The sequence below is a fragment of the Acipenser ruthenus genome, chromosome 11 (assembly GCF_902713425.1).
Source record: "Acipenser ruthenus chromosome 11, fAciRut3.2 maternal haplotype, whole genome shotgun sequence".
Classification (NCBI taxonomy): Eukaryota; Metazoa; Chordata; class Actinopteri; order Acipenseriformes; family Acipenseridae; genus Acipenser; species Acipenser ruthenus.
In genome coordinates, this window is record NC_081199.1 from 29,718,495 (window position 1) to 29,737,395 (window position 18,901).

Sequence of the window (18,901 nt, forward strand, 5' to 3'; positions counted from 1 at the left end):
GTTAAGGAAAAGGGCTTGTAACCAGGAGGTCCCCAGCTCACTGTCTCACTGTGTGACCTTAAGCAAGTCATCGAACAACCTTGTGCTCTGTCTTTCGGGTAAGATGTTGTTGTAAATGACTCTGCAGATGACGCATACTTCACACACCCTAGTCTCTGTAAGTCACCTTGGATAAAAGCGCCTGCTAAATAAACAAATAATAACAACATTGTATTTCAGGCAGCTTATTTAACAACCTTTTGCATTTACTGTGTAGAACATAAGAAAGTTTACAAACGAGAGGAGGCCATTCAGCCCATCTTGCTTGTTTGGTTGTTAGTAGCTTATTGATCCCAGAATCTCATCAAGCAGCTTCTTGAATGATCCCAGGGTGTCAGCTTCAACAATATTACTGGGGAGTTGGTTCCAGACCCTCACAATTCTGTGTAAAAAAGCGCCTCCTATTTTCTGTTCTGAATGCCCCTTTATCTAATATAAGCACAGTTTATCTAATATAAGAACAAAACAATGTAGCTTTAATAAGAATTATGTACAATGCCTACTCTTTAAAAAGTCACTTACTAAAAACTCACCCAAGCTAAATGCCGACAAAATCCTTTATATCTAATAAGAATTTCAAAAGAACAGATTCGTTATTATAATTACAGACATACAGACATTTGCATCACGTAACAGTTCAACAGCTGTTTATACATTTGCAAGATTTTATTTTTTAACAAAAAAACATTTACAAGACAGCAATTAAAGAGGTTGAAAATACCTCTTTAAAAAAAGAGCATGAATCAATATTCAGGTCCATAAAAAAATGAATACTCCATCAAACACCATCAAATTTCATTCGATTTTATAAAATTAATCATATGACTCCATCATATGATTTGTTTCTTAAAATCATCACATTTTACCCAGTTTACAAAAAGTTAGCCATTAAGTGTAACAAGGAAAAAAAAAATCAGAATTTTAAAGGAATTTGTTTTGCAACTATTAAATGAACTGCAAACAGCCATTCAATTTACATACATATTTTTTTAGCATGGTTAAAAATAAATGTGTTCTACACTATCTCCGTCTTCGTGGAGAACTTTCCCTCCTCCTATCATCTGTTCTTCTGTTGTCCCTAGATCTATCAGAGTGTCTACTCTCCTTGTCAGATTTTTCTGCTCGTCTTCCATCGCCATTCTTGTAGCCATCCTCGTAGCCATCCTCGCTACCTGCTCTTGGGTTTGTCTCCTTGCGGCCCCTCTCTTTTGACTTTGACCTCTCTTCTCCCCTGCTACTGTACTTCTCCTCCCGGCTCCGGTATCTGTCTCTGTCATTTTCAGAGTGGGGGTTATTTTTAATGTTCTCTTTGTCTTTCCGAGAGTCACAGCGCTTGTCCTCAAAATCTTGGTTTCGCTGACGGTCAGGGTCCTTGTTACTGCGCCTGTGATCCTCTCTGTCATGTGTCGAGGTATGCTCTGGACGATCCTTTTGTCTTTGGGCTTTGCTGCTGTGTTTATGGGAGGACTTCTCTTGTTCTTCATTGTTGTCACTGTGCCTACTAGCCTGTTTCTTGCTGGGTGGCACTTTTTCTGAAGATCTTTTTTTACTGGTAGACTTTTTAGGTCCTTTGTCTTTCTTCTTGCTTGATTTTTTCCTGTGTTTTGAATCTGAATCTGTGAAGGCACAAGACACTAACATCATTACAAATAATATTTGCAGTATGAAATATCCTTAATGCAGCGTTAAAACAGTGTATTAAAACACCCTTAACATAGAAAGCAACACTGTTCACAAAATGAAATTACAGAGGTTAAGAAAGACATGCCTATTTTTTTGTACCAAATTAACTGTACAAAATGTATACATATTGGTTCTACACCTTTTAAAAAAAAAAAAAAAAAAAAAAAAAAAAATGAAGGGTAAGCCTGGTATTTCATGACCTTAACCTCAATTGTTTCCCACCATCCCTATATGTCACTTAATTTACCTGTGTGACAATGGCCCCCATGACTTTTCTTAAATTGTGACACACAGAGCATGAAGGATGGACAGAAAGCATAAATGTAGTTTACTGAGCCTTGCTTCACACTGTAGTAAATTATTACACAGATTACTTGATTTTAATATATATTTTTTATATTAAACAAGATTGATATCACACCATATAGCCAGACTGCCATATTTATTTGTATATCTTATGCGTTTGTCTGATGGGGCAATGTATAGGTAATGGTCACAATTGACCTGGGGTGCATTCAATAGCAAAGCACTCTCTTATGGCCCCGTAACACGTTAGCAGTTATTGAACGGTCTGTAGGAGCGAGAAGTTTTACAATAGCAGGCAATACATTGCTGTGCATCAAAACAGCTGCTTTAAGTGAGTTTTGAAATTTTTGTATTTTTTTAATGTAATTACTACTACTGTATTTTTGTAATGTAAAGTTACTGACACTTTTTTGGGGTTTATCATCGTGAGGCGCAAGTCAGATTTGTCAAGTTATAAATAGTTTTCTAATAAAAAGCCAAAATGACAACAAAATATTACTCATCACACATGTGTTGGTCATACAAATCCATATTTGAAAAAAATTGATAATGCAGGTCAGCCATTTTGGACCTCCATCGAGGCAGGTCTGAGCTTGACTCGCTACTGTTAGGTAGTGCTCTCTGTGTGCAGGTCATTCAATAGCAAGCGCTACGTAATGCCCTGGGACCCCTTTGTCTATTGAACGCACTCCTGGTTTGACTGTCTTCCCACCTTTGAAAATTGCCTGCGGTAGAATTTGTCAGCTGATTTTTCCCCAACAATTTTAGCACAATAAAGTAATCTTTGTGAATCAGACATTTTCTTTGGCTGATGGTATATGGTCTTGAATGTGTATTATGTGGAAAAAATAGGGCGGGGGGAACAGAAAAAAAAAAAAAAGGACAAAATGCTCTCATTTCAAAAGTATTTTATACAAGACATCTATCTGGAGCAAAAAATTAAACTAATCTTTCATTGCTCTCTGGAGTTGCCACTACTTACTCATATTAAATTAATCAATACATCCTTGTCTACTTTAATCCCTTAATGCTCCACAACAGAGAGGAGCTGCCACGTGTCACAAAGCAACCACGATACCTTGGCTGAAGCAAGAAGATTAGCATTATGTAGATTTATGGTCATTACATGATGGCATTCATTGAGACAGATTGATGGTCATCACACTAATCTGTTTACATTGTGTACAATATTAGTTTATAATGCCAAGTTTATAATGATTAGTACTAAGTCTACGTCAATATTAGGTTTGAAATAGCTGCTTTTAAAAGTGACCTTCTATGTCAGCAGTCAATAAAGGAACAATTGGACTGTCCACCTGACCTTTTTTACTGCACATGCTTCTTTGAAGCCTGTACTCCAATACAGAATTAGCTTTTGAAGAAGATACTTTACTTTGTTTTATAAGTACATCTACTGTATCCACTGTACTGGATTCCTAGACCTTTCCTAAGGGGGTCCTTTTTTAATTATAGGGCTTGGTATTTTACAATTTTCACCAAATAAAGTAAAACCATTATTTTGCAAAATACATATACATATGTGCACATAAAAACAAATAATCAAAAAAATATGTTTAAAATAAGGCATGTCTCTCAAAATATAACAGTAATAAACCCCCAAAAACTCCCCAATGCACTTCTTAACTGCTTAATTTAGGGCAGAACAAGATCTTGTTCCAAGGTTTCTTAATCGGAGTCCCTCTCCAGAGCTCCTGTCAAACAGTTCAGCAGAGGTGCAGCTCTCCATGTAACAGCCATCTGGCTTATTGCTGAATCAATGCTTTTCTGGCACACTAACTATGTGTCTTTCCTAAACGTCCCTCGTAACATTTCAAATCACTCGACAACTTGAGTTGTGTGTATACTGTCATTTTCTTTATGACACTCCATAATTCCATAACAACCATTTCCTGTGTTAAAAGTATGGAGTGCCACAACACTAGCTTTACGTTGCAGTGGATAAAATGTAATTATCACTCCTGTTATTATGTATAAATGGCCATGCTGAGAAACTCACCAGCGACAGTTTCTATTGTTTATAAAATGGCATAAACCCACTGAAAAAAATCCAATATAATGCAAGCCAAGCACATCAAGGCAACCATGCTACATATAAAAATACAATCAAAAGGAAGAATACTTTTTTACAGTTAAATACATAATACAAATCTAATATATTTTTTAACAGATACAACAAATAAGCAAATGTACCATGCACAAGCGCTGCTGTGCTTAACACCTGCTCTTGAAACACAATGCGCTACTGCACTAGATGATAATACCTGTCAAATTATCATCATTATTTTAATTTAGAATGGCGATCATTCAGGTTGGGTTACATTACTGTAGTTCATTATTCAAAACAGACACCAATGAATGTATTGGTCATCCAACATTAGGCATATTGTGAATGTATTGGTCTCCTATATCGAATAGTTGAGTCATTGTAAAAGTTTTCAATCTCTGTATTTCCCAGATTACCTAGTAAAAGTAAAGGGACAGGAACTGCTATAACTCTTACTCATGTACTGTCATTATTGGTTTATGGATTATCCTTTAATTAAAATAATTTGGCTCAGCTGAGTGATATCCTACTAAAACATTCCAGTGCTTCCAAGTTGTCTTGGCTTTGGGGTGTGGGGGTTAAAAAAAAAAAAAAAAAAAAAACTGATCGCATGTCAACTACTTGTGTTGTATAGCAACAGAAGCACTAATATAATAGGCTATACAAGGAATCTCTGCACCAAAAATGTCCAATCCATGTAGAGTAGGTTGGAGGCACCTGATGTTTGATGTTACCTTCCTCCAGAAACGTGACTCTCAAAATACTGCACACTTTCTTTTTCATGGTTATTATTAGTGAGCCTGTGTGTCTAACGTACATTTCTAATAAGTGCACGCCACACATTTATGTAAGGATCTGTATTGGCTATTTGTTATATACACAGTTAGCTACCGTACCTGAGCTGCTGCTGCTTTCACTGCTGCTAGTACTAGAGGAAGAATCACTGTTGCTGGATGAGCTGCTATCGCTGTCACTGCTGCTGCTGTCTGAATCGGAGGAAGAGTCAGAATCCGAGGAGGATGATGAATCGGACGATTCCACTTCTTGCTTCTGCGTCATGATCATTTTGGGAGCATTTTTTAAATGCTCTCGAAGCTCATCTCTGTCAAAAGTAAAGTAAAAGAAAAAGTAAAAGCACTTTTTTTTTTATTTTGTCCCACAAACTAAAAAGTTAAATATTCAGAACAGGCCAAATCTAAATGTACTTACGTTAGACCTCCCAGACCAATAGAGGTAAAGAAATTGATGGCAAATCTTGTGTTCCTTGGATTATCTCGAGGAAATAGTCCCTCAAAGTACGGCTGTAATGTCCTTTTAGAAAGAAAAAAAAAAAAAAAATTATTGTACGATATTGAAGTGATCTTATCAACTTTTTTTTTATCCCCATAAAACAAACAAGAATCTTGTAAACACAATACTTTTGCTCATTCTAGCTTTAAAATTGTTATTTGATATTCATATTAAAAATTCTTAATTATGGTTTAAACAATCACTGAAATTGACATATTTGTATTGTCTAACTTACACATCTTGAAGCCTTTCATTGAGTTTTGGAAGTCCCATGTAAGCACAAAGCTCCTGGAACAAAATCTTCACAAAGATTCTACTGGATGATGTAGTGGTATCTTCACTTATTAGTATACATTCCAGGACCTAATAATAATAAAAAAGAACATTCAACATGTACCTTTTTTAAGAAAATGAACACTTAATCAAACTGTAATTTATTAAAGTTGTTGAGACTTTGGGACTGTTATATTAAATAGCACACACATTCTTTACTCAAGACAGTCCAACTACAATGTAACACTTGTTTTCTAGATGGATGCAACAAACAAAAATAATGAAAAAGTAAACTTGTTTTACGCACACTCCAAGGGATAGAATCTGTATATAACAGATGAGCAAACATCCTGGCAACGTTTCGTAATTTATTGGTTTCAAGTCGGTGAATGGTTTCATATTGTTCTTTGAATATTGCTTCAAAACTCTCCATGTAGTCTTTTTTTAACAGACAAAAACGCTGTAATAAAAAATAAAAAACATTAAATGGTGCATGTAAATGAAGATATTGCAGACAAAAATAAATACATATTATATTTACAGATACTTATTACTTAATTAAATGCAAAAGTTGCCAAACTTGGTAGCCAAATTATATATATTTATATATATAAATAAATAAATAAATAAATAAATAAATAAAAACAAACAAACATGTTTTGGCCCAAACCTAAATACATTACACTATTGCCAATCAAGATTCTGTAAATGTAGCTTTCCATTAAAAGAGTGATATGCACAGAAAAAGGGTTTTCACATCTGATTACATCAATAGAGCTCAACTCACCCCAGCAAGCAGGCCAAAGAATTTCTCATATGTTCTTTGCTGTGCACAGCAGTCTAGTATCATATTGCAGAGTTCTTTCTATAAAAAGAAAACAAGATTGTATTTGCCTTGAAAAGTAACACATTCATTGAAGATACTGACAATAACAGGGCACAAAATAACCAACGGCACTGGCGGCAATTGCCACAGTGCCCAAAAGTTACAGCAAAAGTTGCCTGTAAGCCCACCCGTTATTGCCGCCGGTGTCCCTCAGCACCAGAACATCTGATCTACAACCCGTTCACAAACTTGCTCAGCGTCAGCTGGCCCGTTCTGTCACAATTGAATTTAATTCTGTCTAATCTCATCCTGCGGGAAAATGAGTCATTATCATAATGTATTATTGTTGCCATTCTTTTTATTGTAGCCTGGTGAGCAAGTCCAAGGCCGGACTTGAGGCTGGTAGGGGAGAGTGTAGCATGCACAGGGATACGGGTCAGGGCTGATAGGTGATGCAATCTAAAACGTGACGACATAAGCCCGATATCTGCTCCTGCAAGGGAGCCGGCATTTTTGTACAGCGGTATCGGAGCTATGCTTCAGTGCGGGAGGTCCCGGGTTCGCATCCCACCTCCGCCTGTGAGAAACCCCTGCCTGCGGGATCCATGGTTCACTACATTAATGCTACATTAAAAAAACAATGTTAAAAATAAACAAACATACACTAGGTAGATAATTATTAGTTTTGATCAAATTCCTACACCAAAAAAGAAATAGAAAACTGAGCAAGTAGCTAGAAGAACATAAGAAAGTTTACAAACAAGAGGAGGCCATTCAGCTCATCTTGCTCGTTTGGTTGTTAGTAGCTTATTGATCCAAGAACCTCATCAAGCAGCTTCTTGAAGGATCCCAGGGTGTCAGCTTCAACAACATTACTGGGGAGTTGGTTCCAGACCCTCACAATTCTCTGTGTTGAATGCCCTTTATCTAATCTCCATTTGTGACCCCTGGTCCTTGTTTCTTTTTTCAGGTCAAAAAAGTCCCCTGGGTCGACATTGTCTATACCTTTTAGGATTTTGAATGTTTGAATCAGATCGCCGCGTAGTCTGCTTTGTTCAAGACTGAATAGATTCAATTCTTTTAGCCTGTCTGCATACGACATGCCTTTTAAACCCGGGATAATTCTGGTTGCTCTTCTTTGCACTCTTTCTAGAGCAGCAATATCCTTTTTGTAACAAGGTGACCAGAACTGAACACAATATTCTAGGTGAGGTCTTACTAATGCATTGTAAAGTTTTAACATTACTTCCCTTGATTTAAATTCAACACTTCTCACAATATATCCGAGCATCTTGTTGGCCTTTTTTATAGCTTCCCCACATTGTCTAGATGAAGACATTTCTGAGTCAACATAAACTCCTAGGTCTTTTTCATAGTTCCCTTCTTCAATTTCAGTATCTCACATATGATATTTATAATGCAAATTTTTATTGCCTGCATGCAATACTTTACACTTTTCTGTATTAAATGTCATTTGTCTGCCCAGTTCTGAATGCTGTCTAGATCATTTTGAATGACCTTTGCTGCTGCAACAGTGTTTGCCACTACACCTATTTTTGTGTCGTCTGCAAATTTAACAAGTTTGCTTACTATACCAGAATCTAAATCATTAATGTAGATTAGGAATAGCAGAGGACCTAATTCTGATCCCTGTGGTACTCCACTGGTTACCTCGCTCCATTTTGAGGTTTCTCCTCTAATCAGTACTTTCTGTTTTCTACATGTTAACCACTCCGTAATCCATGTGCATGCGTTCAGTTTGAGAATTAATCTTTTACGCAGGACTTTGTAAAAAGTTTTCTGGAAATCTAAATAAACCATGTTGTATGCTTTGCAATTGTCCATTGTCGATGTTGCATCTTCTTTGTTTCTGTGTGTGATTTATTTATTCTACTTTTGAAAATAAAAATCTTGCTATCAAAGTTCTGTCGAAGACAAAAAAAAGAAAATAGAATTACTCTACATCTTGAGTGGTATTTCCATCTTATTTTTGTGACCTCTATACTCAGAAATAAATATACTTTTTTGTTATCACAAACAGGGTCATAATGTCTCCAGTCTCAGTTTTTGGATAGTCTTAGAGCTGGTCTGCATTTGCCATTTTGGAGGTTGTTTTTTGTAAAATACCATGCATTGTAAAACCTTGTGTAGCTCTGCAACTGTACAAGATATTTCATTTCTGACTTGAAATCCTTGGAAAATAATTTCTATATAACTTGGAAAGAGATCGAAATTGGCAGTTTTTAAAAATATTATAAATGTTTCTATTATTTTTTGGGAGGTGTGGCTTATATGAAAAAAAAAATACATTCCACAACAAAATATATTATATAATTGGAAACAGCTACTCAATGCCTTTCTGTAGGTATATTGGGTTTTAATTTCTGAGTTAAGGTTGCCAAACTACAAGTGCTAAAACACAAAGTGGTCATATTCATCCCCATATATGGGCATTCTGCTTAGGCAGCAAAGGGTTAAAACTCACATTTAAATGTAACAGTTTTCAAACAGACACACCTCCTCTCACCACCGCTCAGTTTGCCACTCCCTGTAACTGCATCCCTCTTCTCTGAATTGACAGCTTAATAGAGATCCCTGCTATCATTGGTTGTTTCAAGTGCACATTAAAAGAAAATTATTGATCTTATGAATTGGGAGCGGTTTCACCTATCACTCTCCATTTTTAAATAAAAACTTGAAATTGCCAATGATAGCGCTAGCAGGGAGGGACTGTAGTTAAATTGGAACCCTCCTGGAGGTCGTTGACAGAGCTCGGAGACCCTGTCTCTGGGGAAAAAATCCAGAGGTTAGGCAGGTATGGCTCACATTGCAAGAGTGAGCACCTTCATTGCCTTTAGGAAAAATGCTATCCTGTTAAAAATGTACCAACACCTTTGCTTCTTAAAGATGGAAGTCAGCATTTTTCTTTATTGGTTTGCAAGCGTACCAGTTATGTGAACCCCTGTACATAAAATATTAAAATATGAGGGACAGACAGACTCCATACACCTATAGATTCTAATACCATCAAGGACTTATGCTTGCAAAATACACACAGATATCTCCATTAAACCCCAGTCGCCACAGATATGCATGCCCAACCAGGCATAATAATGGTTTTAACAGCTTGAATGTTTTTGTTTTCCTTCTCAAACAGAAGCAAACACCAACCCTTTAACTGTCAAGTGGAAACACCAATAAGTAGTAGTAACAATATGTACATAATAAATTTATCATGTTATATATTGGCTATTATGTGTTATTGGCAGCAGATTAAAATGTGTATACCCACATATATAAACGTGTATAACAACAATGTTGTGTATCACTTTTGTTTCCAAATGATATTGTCTGAATTGCTTCTATTAAACATGATCTGGCAGACAATGCAAAGCAACAGATGGGCTTGGAATAAGAAGTTGTGTAGCTAAGTGATGCAATATTAATTATTTCCTGACATATTCACTTTATTACTGACCCCAATAACATCCATAAATAACTATGCCACATTGAGTGTAATTTTCTATCTAAAAAGCTATTAGTGATGCTACATTACTTCGTAAACCACACCTCAGCAGATCTGTAAATATGGGTTAATATTTACAACAAAGAAAGAAATCAAGAATAAAATAACTGTGATACCACAACCTAAGTCAGCATTTCTTGCTAAACACATTAAATTGCTTTCTCTTAAGCCCAAATGCAATTACAAAAATATTATCCATTGTGGATTGTATGAATTGTGACTGAAGGCTGTAATTTTCATGTGTTGATTATGGGAACCCAAGACACTGACAAATGGGTACCTTCTAATTACACTTACCAAAAAAAAAAAACAGAAAAAAACTTGGTTTTAGCATTAGTTTTTAGGTTTTTTGTTTACCTGTACCAAGCTGCTTAATATATCACAATGTCAGTGTGTTAAGCCACTCTCAGATACATATTTATGAGAATATTAACTCTACTTTTCTGACAGGGACCCAACCAGACTGTCAGTTCTTCAATCTCAAAATGTACTGTGTGTATCACTTCTATCACTGTCGTGAACCATTATTTTACTGCGGACATAATAAAGTATGTCAGTGACATACATCCCTGGAATGCCAGTAAGTAAACAATGAGATCCATCAGTATCAAGAAAAGTGAGTCCCCTTGACCTACATCCACCACATGCACACGTAAAAAAGGTAGACTTTTTTTTTTTTTTCAGAGAACTTCACTCCGTAACTATACAGTATTAAGACATGTTAATGTGTGGTTGCTTGAGAGCTGTTCTAGCCCAACCGAAAGCCTAAAGCCAATTTGAATTGGTCCATTTCATGTCTGTGAAGTGACTTCTTTGAATAGCCTTCAAGACATGCAAACTGAAACCAACGGATATGCAAGTAACAAATGTTCTAGTTTGTCCCTGGGTATGGGTAAAAAAAAATAAAAAAATAGGTACAGTAAATAACAAACAACTGAAGCCAGTATGTTCACTGGTGTTTTTTGATTTTGTGATCTAATCTTAGACTTGAAGTTAAATGAAGACAAAGGAAATAGTTGTATGACACCATTTTCCCTTGAAGATATACACTTTACCAAATCCTGAATAGTCTGCCATACATTTTACTTTATTTAAAACTTTAAAATACATCTTGAAGTTTGTAAACAGTACAGTATTGTATACTCTTAAACCTCAAAATATATACGTGTGCAATAAAATCACTAACGTACTTGTTACAAACTTATAACCTTTTTAAATATTACATTCAGGGAATAAGTGACTGTAAATGGGACTTGATTGCAGGTGGTAAATCCAACATTATAGCTTTATAATTATTTTTATATTGTGGTTTATTATTACAGAAGATAGGAAAGCTTGATAAAACCTTAAAATACAGAATTATATTCTTGAATTTCACCTTGTGATTGAATCTTGCAGAGACATGACTTTGGTAAATTGGCTTTGAATGTCTAACCTTTTTCTTAGACCTAATTCTACAATTTGCTGAGAACTTGAAACACTGGGAAATGCTTACAAAAATGTAATATAGCAAGGAAACATTTTGGAAGAATAAACTACTACTTATTAAGGGACCACTGTTTAAACAATTTCAAATCGGGCAACCAAACAACATTGCCACACAGACACTAGGGAAAAGCCATACTGAGCATTGAACTTGTGTGATGTGTGTAAAATGGCAGAAAATGTGTAAATTATTAGGATGGTCCATATAACATGGTTACTTATCTATATCAGAACAAACATAGATCATTGGACAGACCTCTGATTTAAGCCTGCAAGTCACACTGGTATAACCAGTGCAACAGTAACAGTGTACTTTCCTTCTCGGCTTTATGTGTAAAGATTAAGAACATGTTACTTTCAACAGTCATATGTTACCTTTTTTCGATTTAATAAAACTTACTACATATTGATTTAAAAATACCTTGCACTCCTAAACAATTAGGTAATTGAGAGCTTTACTACCAATATTTAGGAGCGGATATTGGATAACTTTATAGAATGCAAGCATGGTTATTTTGATAGGTTACATTTTATGAGAAGTAAACATACCGTTTGGCTGTCTGGAAAATCCATCTTTATCAATTTGTGGGCACATTCTTCAAAGTCCAAGCTGTAAAAAAAAAAAGGGAATACTTTAAACATGTCTTAATTATTAAGTTATGTAATTTTAATGTAATATTACTCAATAAAGTAGAAATTATACAACTAATAGTGCTAATGAACTCCTTTTGAAAAAAGAACAATACTGCAAATATCTAAATAGTTACTTAAATATAGACACCAAATAGCTGGAAGCCCCTTGTTTTGGTCCCTGATTACCATGTGGGAATTCTGAGATTGTCAATGTTGAAGGTGCCAGTTAACATTTTATAGAATACTGTACTTAATGTAATTATGGGAAAGGATTTATTTTTATTTAGAGTAAATTTTGAATCCCACCATAATCATCTCAATCTGCACAACTAAACTATAAACACATACAGGTTTACTAAGTTGAGGTTAATATTGTACATGCTGTAGCGGTATGTATGTTAAATACAAAAAAAAAAACTGTGTCAAAATAAATCTCTCTTTAAATCTTAAATTTTAATGTTCCCAATAGGAAGTTGTATATATGAATTATACAGTAACATTGTTTTATTAGGTACTTCAGGTGAAAATATTTAAACACACAGCATCTATAGATCTGTTAGTTGTGAGAGAATTGGTGATCACAACATAGATCAGTGGTACTCGCTTATAACCTTTTCACTGTACTTAAATAATGCCTGATGGTCAAGTTTTTTGTGAATTGTAAAATAAGTGAATAACAATCACATGGTTTCAATGAGTGTTGATCGCGTATTGCTTCAGTAGTGTGATAGATATTACTGGCTCTTGCAAACCAGTCCAGAGCTTTGGACTGGAATGGACTGAATTATTGAACAAACATACTATTAATGACCCAAATTGACCAGCTTCAAATGAATCTTGAAGCGTTACATAGTTCCTATTACAAAGATATTTAGCACTTCCACAACACACCTATGAAAATACTTCCCCTCTCTGTTCATCACTGCGATGTAAGTTTACAAAGTACACAGTAAACTTAGCAGCTTACGCTAACTTTTTTGCAAACATACCACACCTCATTGTTAACACATACCACAGCTCACTGTGCATATTAAAAAAAGTCAAAATAATGCGCAACCTCAGTACACTGTGCACCAACTGTATGCAGTGACTTCAATGGAGTTGAATGTAATGCAAACCCATCTTCAGATTAATAATAACAGAAATAATAATATGTGAAGTGGAAACCTGCATCTTTTGAGGATGTTTGTTTACACATTTTTAGTATAGATCGATGTAAAAAAATGATTTTTTTTTTTATCATAGCAATTTGAAGCTTTCCCTTTAAATCACAGCACAAAATGTAACACATTTGATTTGGTTATGAATAGAACAGTTTGTTCACAAACCACATACAGTGCCTTGCGAAAGTATTCGGCCCCCTTGAACTTTGCGACCTTTTGCCACATTTCAGGCTTCAAACATAAAGATATGAAACTGTAATTTTTTGTGAAGAATCAACAACAAGTGGGACACAATCATGAAGTGGAACGAAATTTATTGGATATTTCAAACTTTTTTAACAAATAAAAAACTGAAAAATTGGGCGTGCAAAATTATTCAGCCCCCTTAAGTTAATACTTTGTAGCGCCACCTTTTGCTGCGATTACAGCTGTAAGTCGCTTGGGGTATGTCTCTATCAGTTTTGCACATCGAGAGACTGAAATTTTTGCCCATTCCTCCTTGCAAAACAGCTCGAGCTCAGTGAGGTTGGATGGAGAGCATTTGTGAACAGCAGTTTTCAGTTCTTTCCACAGATTCTCGATTGGATTCAGGTCTGGACTTTGACTTGGCCATTCTAACACCTGGATATGTTTATTTGTGAACCATTCCATTGTAGATTTTGCTTTATGTTTTGGATCATTGTCTTGTTGGAAGACAAATCTCCGTCCCAGTCTCAGGTCTTTTGCAGACTCCATCAGGTTTTCTTCCAGAATGGTCCTGTATTTGGCTCCATCCATCTTCCCATCAATTTTAACCATCTTCCCTGTCCCTGCTGAAGAAAAGCAGGCCCAAACCATGATGCTGCCACCACCATGTTTGACAGTGGGGATGGTGTGTTCAGGGTGATGAACTGTGTTGCTTTTACGCCAAACATAACATTTTGCATTGTTGCCAAAAAGTTTGATTTTGGTTTCATCTGACCAGAGCACCTTCTTCCACATGTTTGGTATGTCTCCCAGGTGGCTTGTGGCAAACTGTAAACGACACTTTTTATGGATATCTTTAAGAAATGGCTTTCTTCTTGCCACTCTTCCATAAAGGCCAGATTTGTGCAGTATATGACTGATTGTTGTCCTATGGACAGAGTCTCCCACCTCAGCTGTAGATCTCTGCAGTTCATCCAGAGTGATCATGGGCCTCTTGGCTGCATCTCTGATCAGTCTTCTCCTTGTATGAGCTGAAAGTTTAGAGGGACGGCCAGGTCTTGGTAGATTTGCAGTGGTCTGATACTCCTTCCATTTCAATATTATCGCTTGCACAGTGCTCCTTGGGATGTTTAAAGCTTGGGAAATCTTTTTGTATCCAAATCCGGCTTTAAACTTCTCCACAACAGCATCTCGGACCTGCCTGGTGTGTTCCTTGTTCTTCATGATGCTCTCTGCGCTTTGAACGGACCTCTGAGACTATCACAGTGCAGGTGCATTTATACGGAGACTTGATTACACACAGTTGGATTCTATTTATCATCATTAGTCATTTAGGTCAACATTGGATCATTCAGAGATCCTCACTGAACTTCTGGAGAGAGTTTGCTGCACTGAAAGTAAAGGGGCTGAATAATTTTGCACGCCCAATTTTTCAGTTTTTTATTTGTTAAAAAAGTTTGAAATATCCAATAAATTTCGTTCCACTTCATGATTGTGTCCCACTTGTTGTTGATTCTTCACAAAAAATTACAGTTTCATATCTTTATGTTTGAAGCCTGAAATGTGGCAAAAGGTCGCAAAGTTCAAGGGGGCCGAATACTTTCGCAAGGCACTGTATATCTATTGACTATATACCCTGGGCTCTCTAGCAAATTCAAATGCAATCTATTTATTAAATATGTACAACTGAGGCCCTAAGAAAGTAATACCATGCTAGGTTGGCACAAAATCTGCTGCACTTCCACTGTAAGCAGTTTAGATATTTTTATAGTTCTGCAGAATGGCAAAAAGAACTGTAGTCTTAAATCCCACAGGTAAAAAAGAAATGATTAGATGACATTAAACTGCATTGCCTGTGGAGTACTGTGATATGTCTAATTAATTAGCGTTCAGCCACTGACAAGTATGATCTATGAATCTAGTAAAACAGCACATTTAAAAAAAAAGTTAGAACAATTAACAGAAGCTATCATTCTACAATTTGGAGAAAGTCGATATACAAGTGTGTTTCATCTTTCCACTGTAAGCAAGATTAACATAAAGGGTACATATTATCAACAGACCACTGGTCATTTAATTAAGTGTGTCTAATATTTGGACAGTTTAGAAAATAGGAGACTCATTACAAAATACAATACAGTCTCAAAAAAAAAACCCAAAAAACCTGCAAAACCAAAAGCAGTGAAACCTTTGCCGCTCATTCTAATGAACCTTACATGGAGAGAGGGGTGAAAATAAAAATAAATTTAAAAAAAACCTAGATTCATTCTTTTGGCTTCATTGATATTTTCATTGAAATTGTAAAACACAAGGCCATTTGTGTGCTAAGTTTGCAGCATTCCTTTGTAAAACCAATAGCAAACTTCTATTGTTACAGAACAAAAGGTTAATCCAAGAGGTGACACATTTACGATATTATTAACCTTATGTTTATTTCGTAATAGGCTATTCCAACAAGTCACATATATTTTCCAATAACCCCAACACAGCTGCATTTGAAAACTGGCATGCATAGATATATTTTAGAAAGTCTGACATTTAATAGGTGTGTTTGATACACAATTACATCCATAAGACTATATAAACCTAAGTTTTGATTTATTTCTTAAATGATAAAAAGGTAGCTTCAGATAAAATGAAGTCAACGGCAAGAGAAATAACTTTCAGTTTACTTTCCTTTGCATTGCTGGCCTACATTGTGCCTGTCAGAGCTAAATTTGGAGCTTCAAGTTTCTGGAGACAAACTATGTCCTGTGAAGAGAGGTTAATACCACACACAGGACTACATCTCCCATCATTCATTTTCTAGTGTATGCTGACACCACCTTCACCCAGCTGTTATAATTAGGGACCTACCTAATTCGCGATTTCGCGGAAATCGTGAAATTGAGGGGTCACCGCGATATTCACCTCTTAGGGGCCAATGCATACAAAAAGTACGGAGAGGAAAAAAAAAAAAACTTGTTAAATGAACTACTGCACAACGCTAGTGACGCAAACTACGTATCTTCCTTCTGTAGATAGCCCATTTTTATTCCTTCACCGTCCCGTGTGCACTGCACTTAAGTAAAAAACAAACAAAAAATGTCCACAAGTAACATTTACAAAATAAATTCTCCAAAGCAGTTAACATTCTTGTTTACTATTCAAATGACAACGTTTTAAATCAGCCTATCAGTGCGTCTTTACTGCTTTTATGTGACCTGTACTGTGCAGGAGGGGGCGGGACAAAGTTGCATTGTTTTCATTTAGGTTGCTAAAATCTAGTTTTCAGCATTGGAGGTAAAATAGTAGAAATGGATCATCGGCTGATGATTGTTTCAAGATATTTCCCAAATAAACTACATGCAGACTGAGGTAATTGTTTTCCATATCTGAATGGAGAAAATACGATTGATCGCTATTTAGCTTCAGAATCACACATTAAACAAAAGGCTACTACAGAGGCTGTTGAACAGAACGTAAAATAAACAGCTTTCAGAAACCAAACTGGAAAGTCAGCCAAGACAAAAAGTATTCCTGTCTGCAAGTTAAATCAGTACTAAAACGATCCAGCACAGCCACCTCGCTTCAACCTGCTGCTTACAGTTGGAATTTTAGACCAGAATAGCCGCGTCTTCTTTGTTTTGACTCGGTACTAATAAAATAAATTATTGGATGGGACAAATAACATGACAACGAACGTGATGCATACATTGACTTCATTAAAGTATGCCAGATACCCTTGTGTAACCGAGTTTTTGGGGTGTTTCTAATCGATTTCTACATCTGTATAACTTGGCAAAGCTTTGCCTTAACTTCCAACCAATTCAGTGGATGCAGACGTGCAGTCTCAATGTATGGGCAAGTCAACTGCAAGGGGATGCTGCATACTTGCTTTTAACAAATGCCAGCACTCTGTTTTAGTAAGGAAGCAAGTACCACTATTTGTAGGCTTCATAGTGTTCTGAAATACTGTCTACTTAGGTTTATTTAATGTTTAAACATGTCCGAGAAATCCTAATTTTATTCCGCAACATACCCGTGAAAAATACGTAAATTTACCGCGATTTAAGTAGACCCCTAGTTATAATCTAACTGGGTCTTACTAGTCTGCAAACCATCCTGGAACTGACCCAATTTTCAGACTCATTTTAAGCACTACTCGGACTTTAGGTCCCGGAAATAATGGTAAATTGTAGTTTCCAGCAACAGAGCAAACCAAGACCACAACAGACAACCCAATGAGCATTTACATCACAGGAGTTAAATGTTAAAAAGACATCTTAGCAAAACATTTTGTGATGGTGATGGATATTATTTCTTATCCGTCTTATTTGATTTAAGGATATGGATGGATGGATGGATATATATATATATATATATATATATATATATATATATATATATATATAGACACAGACACACACACACAGTTGTAGTCAAAAAGTTTACATACCCCAATCGAAATTTATAATTTCTAGAAATTTCTGTTTAGGAAAAAACTTTTTTAGCAAAAGTTTTGCTTTTGTGGATGAGGGAAAAAAAAGTTAAAGAAATATATGTCTACAATTATTTATTTCAGCAATATTTTTGCAAAACTTCTAACACTTAATTCAAAAGTATTCATACTCTTTGATGCTATGATAGTATTGTCTACAAGGTGCTAGAGATTTCAATATGATAATGCAGAACCTAATTCTAGAAAAATCTAGAAAATGCTGGATTGTAGGTGAAGATTTTTAGAGCGTATAAAAAGGTTAGGCATAGGAGGATTGCTGCCAATACCAATAAGTCAATATGGGAAAAAGTAAACAGCTATCTGAAGACAGGCAGAAAGCAGAAATTATTTATTGTCATAAAGCTGGAGAAGGATACAAGAAGATTTCTAATTCCAATTTCAAGTATTGTTTCTATTATCAAGTAGTACTCATGGTACTGTCACAACGTTTTGATATTCAAAGTGAATTGGCTGCAAGTGGGACTGGGGTTTCCATTTCAACCATAGGCTGAGTATTGCATGGTGAAGGTCTCAATGGTCGCAGACCAAGGAAAAAGCCGCTCTTAGGAAAACGTCACAAGGACAATTGCTTAAAGTTTGCAAAACAGCATTTGAGTGATAGATATGAGTTCTGGTCAAAGGTTTTGTGTAGTGATGACACAAAAAATCGAGCTATTTGGTTACGCTGATAGTCGTTACGTTTGGAAAAAGTCTGATGAGGCGTACAAAAGAAAAGAACACCATATCTACTGTCAAGGATGGAGGTGGTAATATCCTTCTATGGGGCTGTTTTTCCTCTAATGGCACAGAAAATTTAGTTCCAAAACATGGTAAAATTGATTCCATAGCATACCAAAAGATATTGGCCTGATCTGAAACCGTCAGGTCCAATTTATTTTCACACGCGCAGTTTATTTTAGACGCGCTGTTTAAAAGTATTTTTTTC

At 35.8% G+C, this 18,901-nt stretch overlaps 1 protein-coding gene across 4 annotated transcripts in view; it reads right to left on the reverse strand.

The window, feature by feature from the left end:
• Positions 1-686: 686 nt before the first annotated feature.
• LOC117426272 (pre-mRNA-splicing factor CWC22 homolog) overlaps positions 687-18,901 on the reverse strand; it is a 39,934-nt gene continuing 21,719 nt past the window's right edge. For all 4 annotated transcript variants that reach the window (XM_059033623.1, XM_059033622.1, XM_034043689.3 and 1 more), the window contains exons 15-21: positions 12,043-12,103; positions 6,444-6,521; positions 5,964-6,116; positions 5,619-5,746; positions 5,303-5,404; positions 4,990-5,195; positions 687-1,655 (exon numbers count right to left, since the gene is read on the reverse strand). In XM_059033623.1, the coding sequence (XP_058889606.1) occupies positions 1,060-1,655; positions 4,990-5,195; positions 5,303-5,404; positions 5,619-5,746; positions 5,964-6,116; positions 6,444-6,521; positions 12,043-12,103 (1,324 nt within the window). In that variant the 3' untranslated portion in view covers positions 687-1,059. The remainder of the gene's footprint in view (positions 1,656-4,989; positions 5,196-5,302; positions 5,405-5,618; positions 5,747-5,963; positions 6,117-6,443; positions 6,522-12,042; positions 12,104-18,901) is intronic.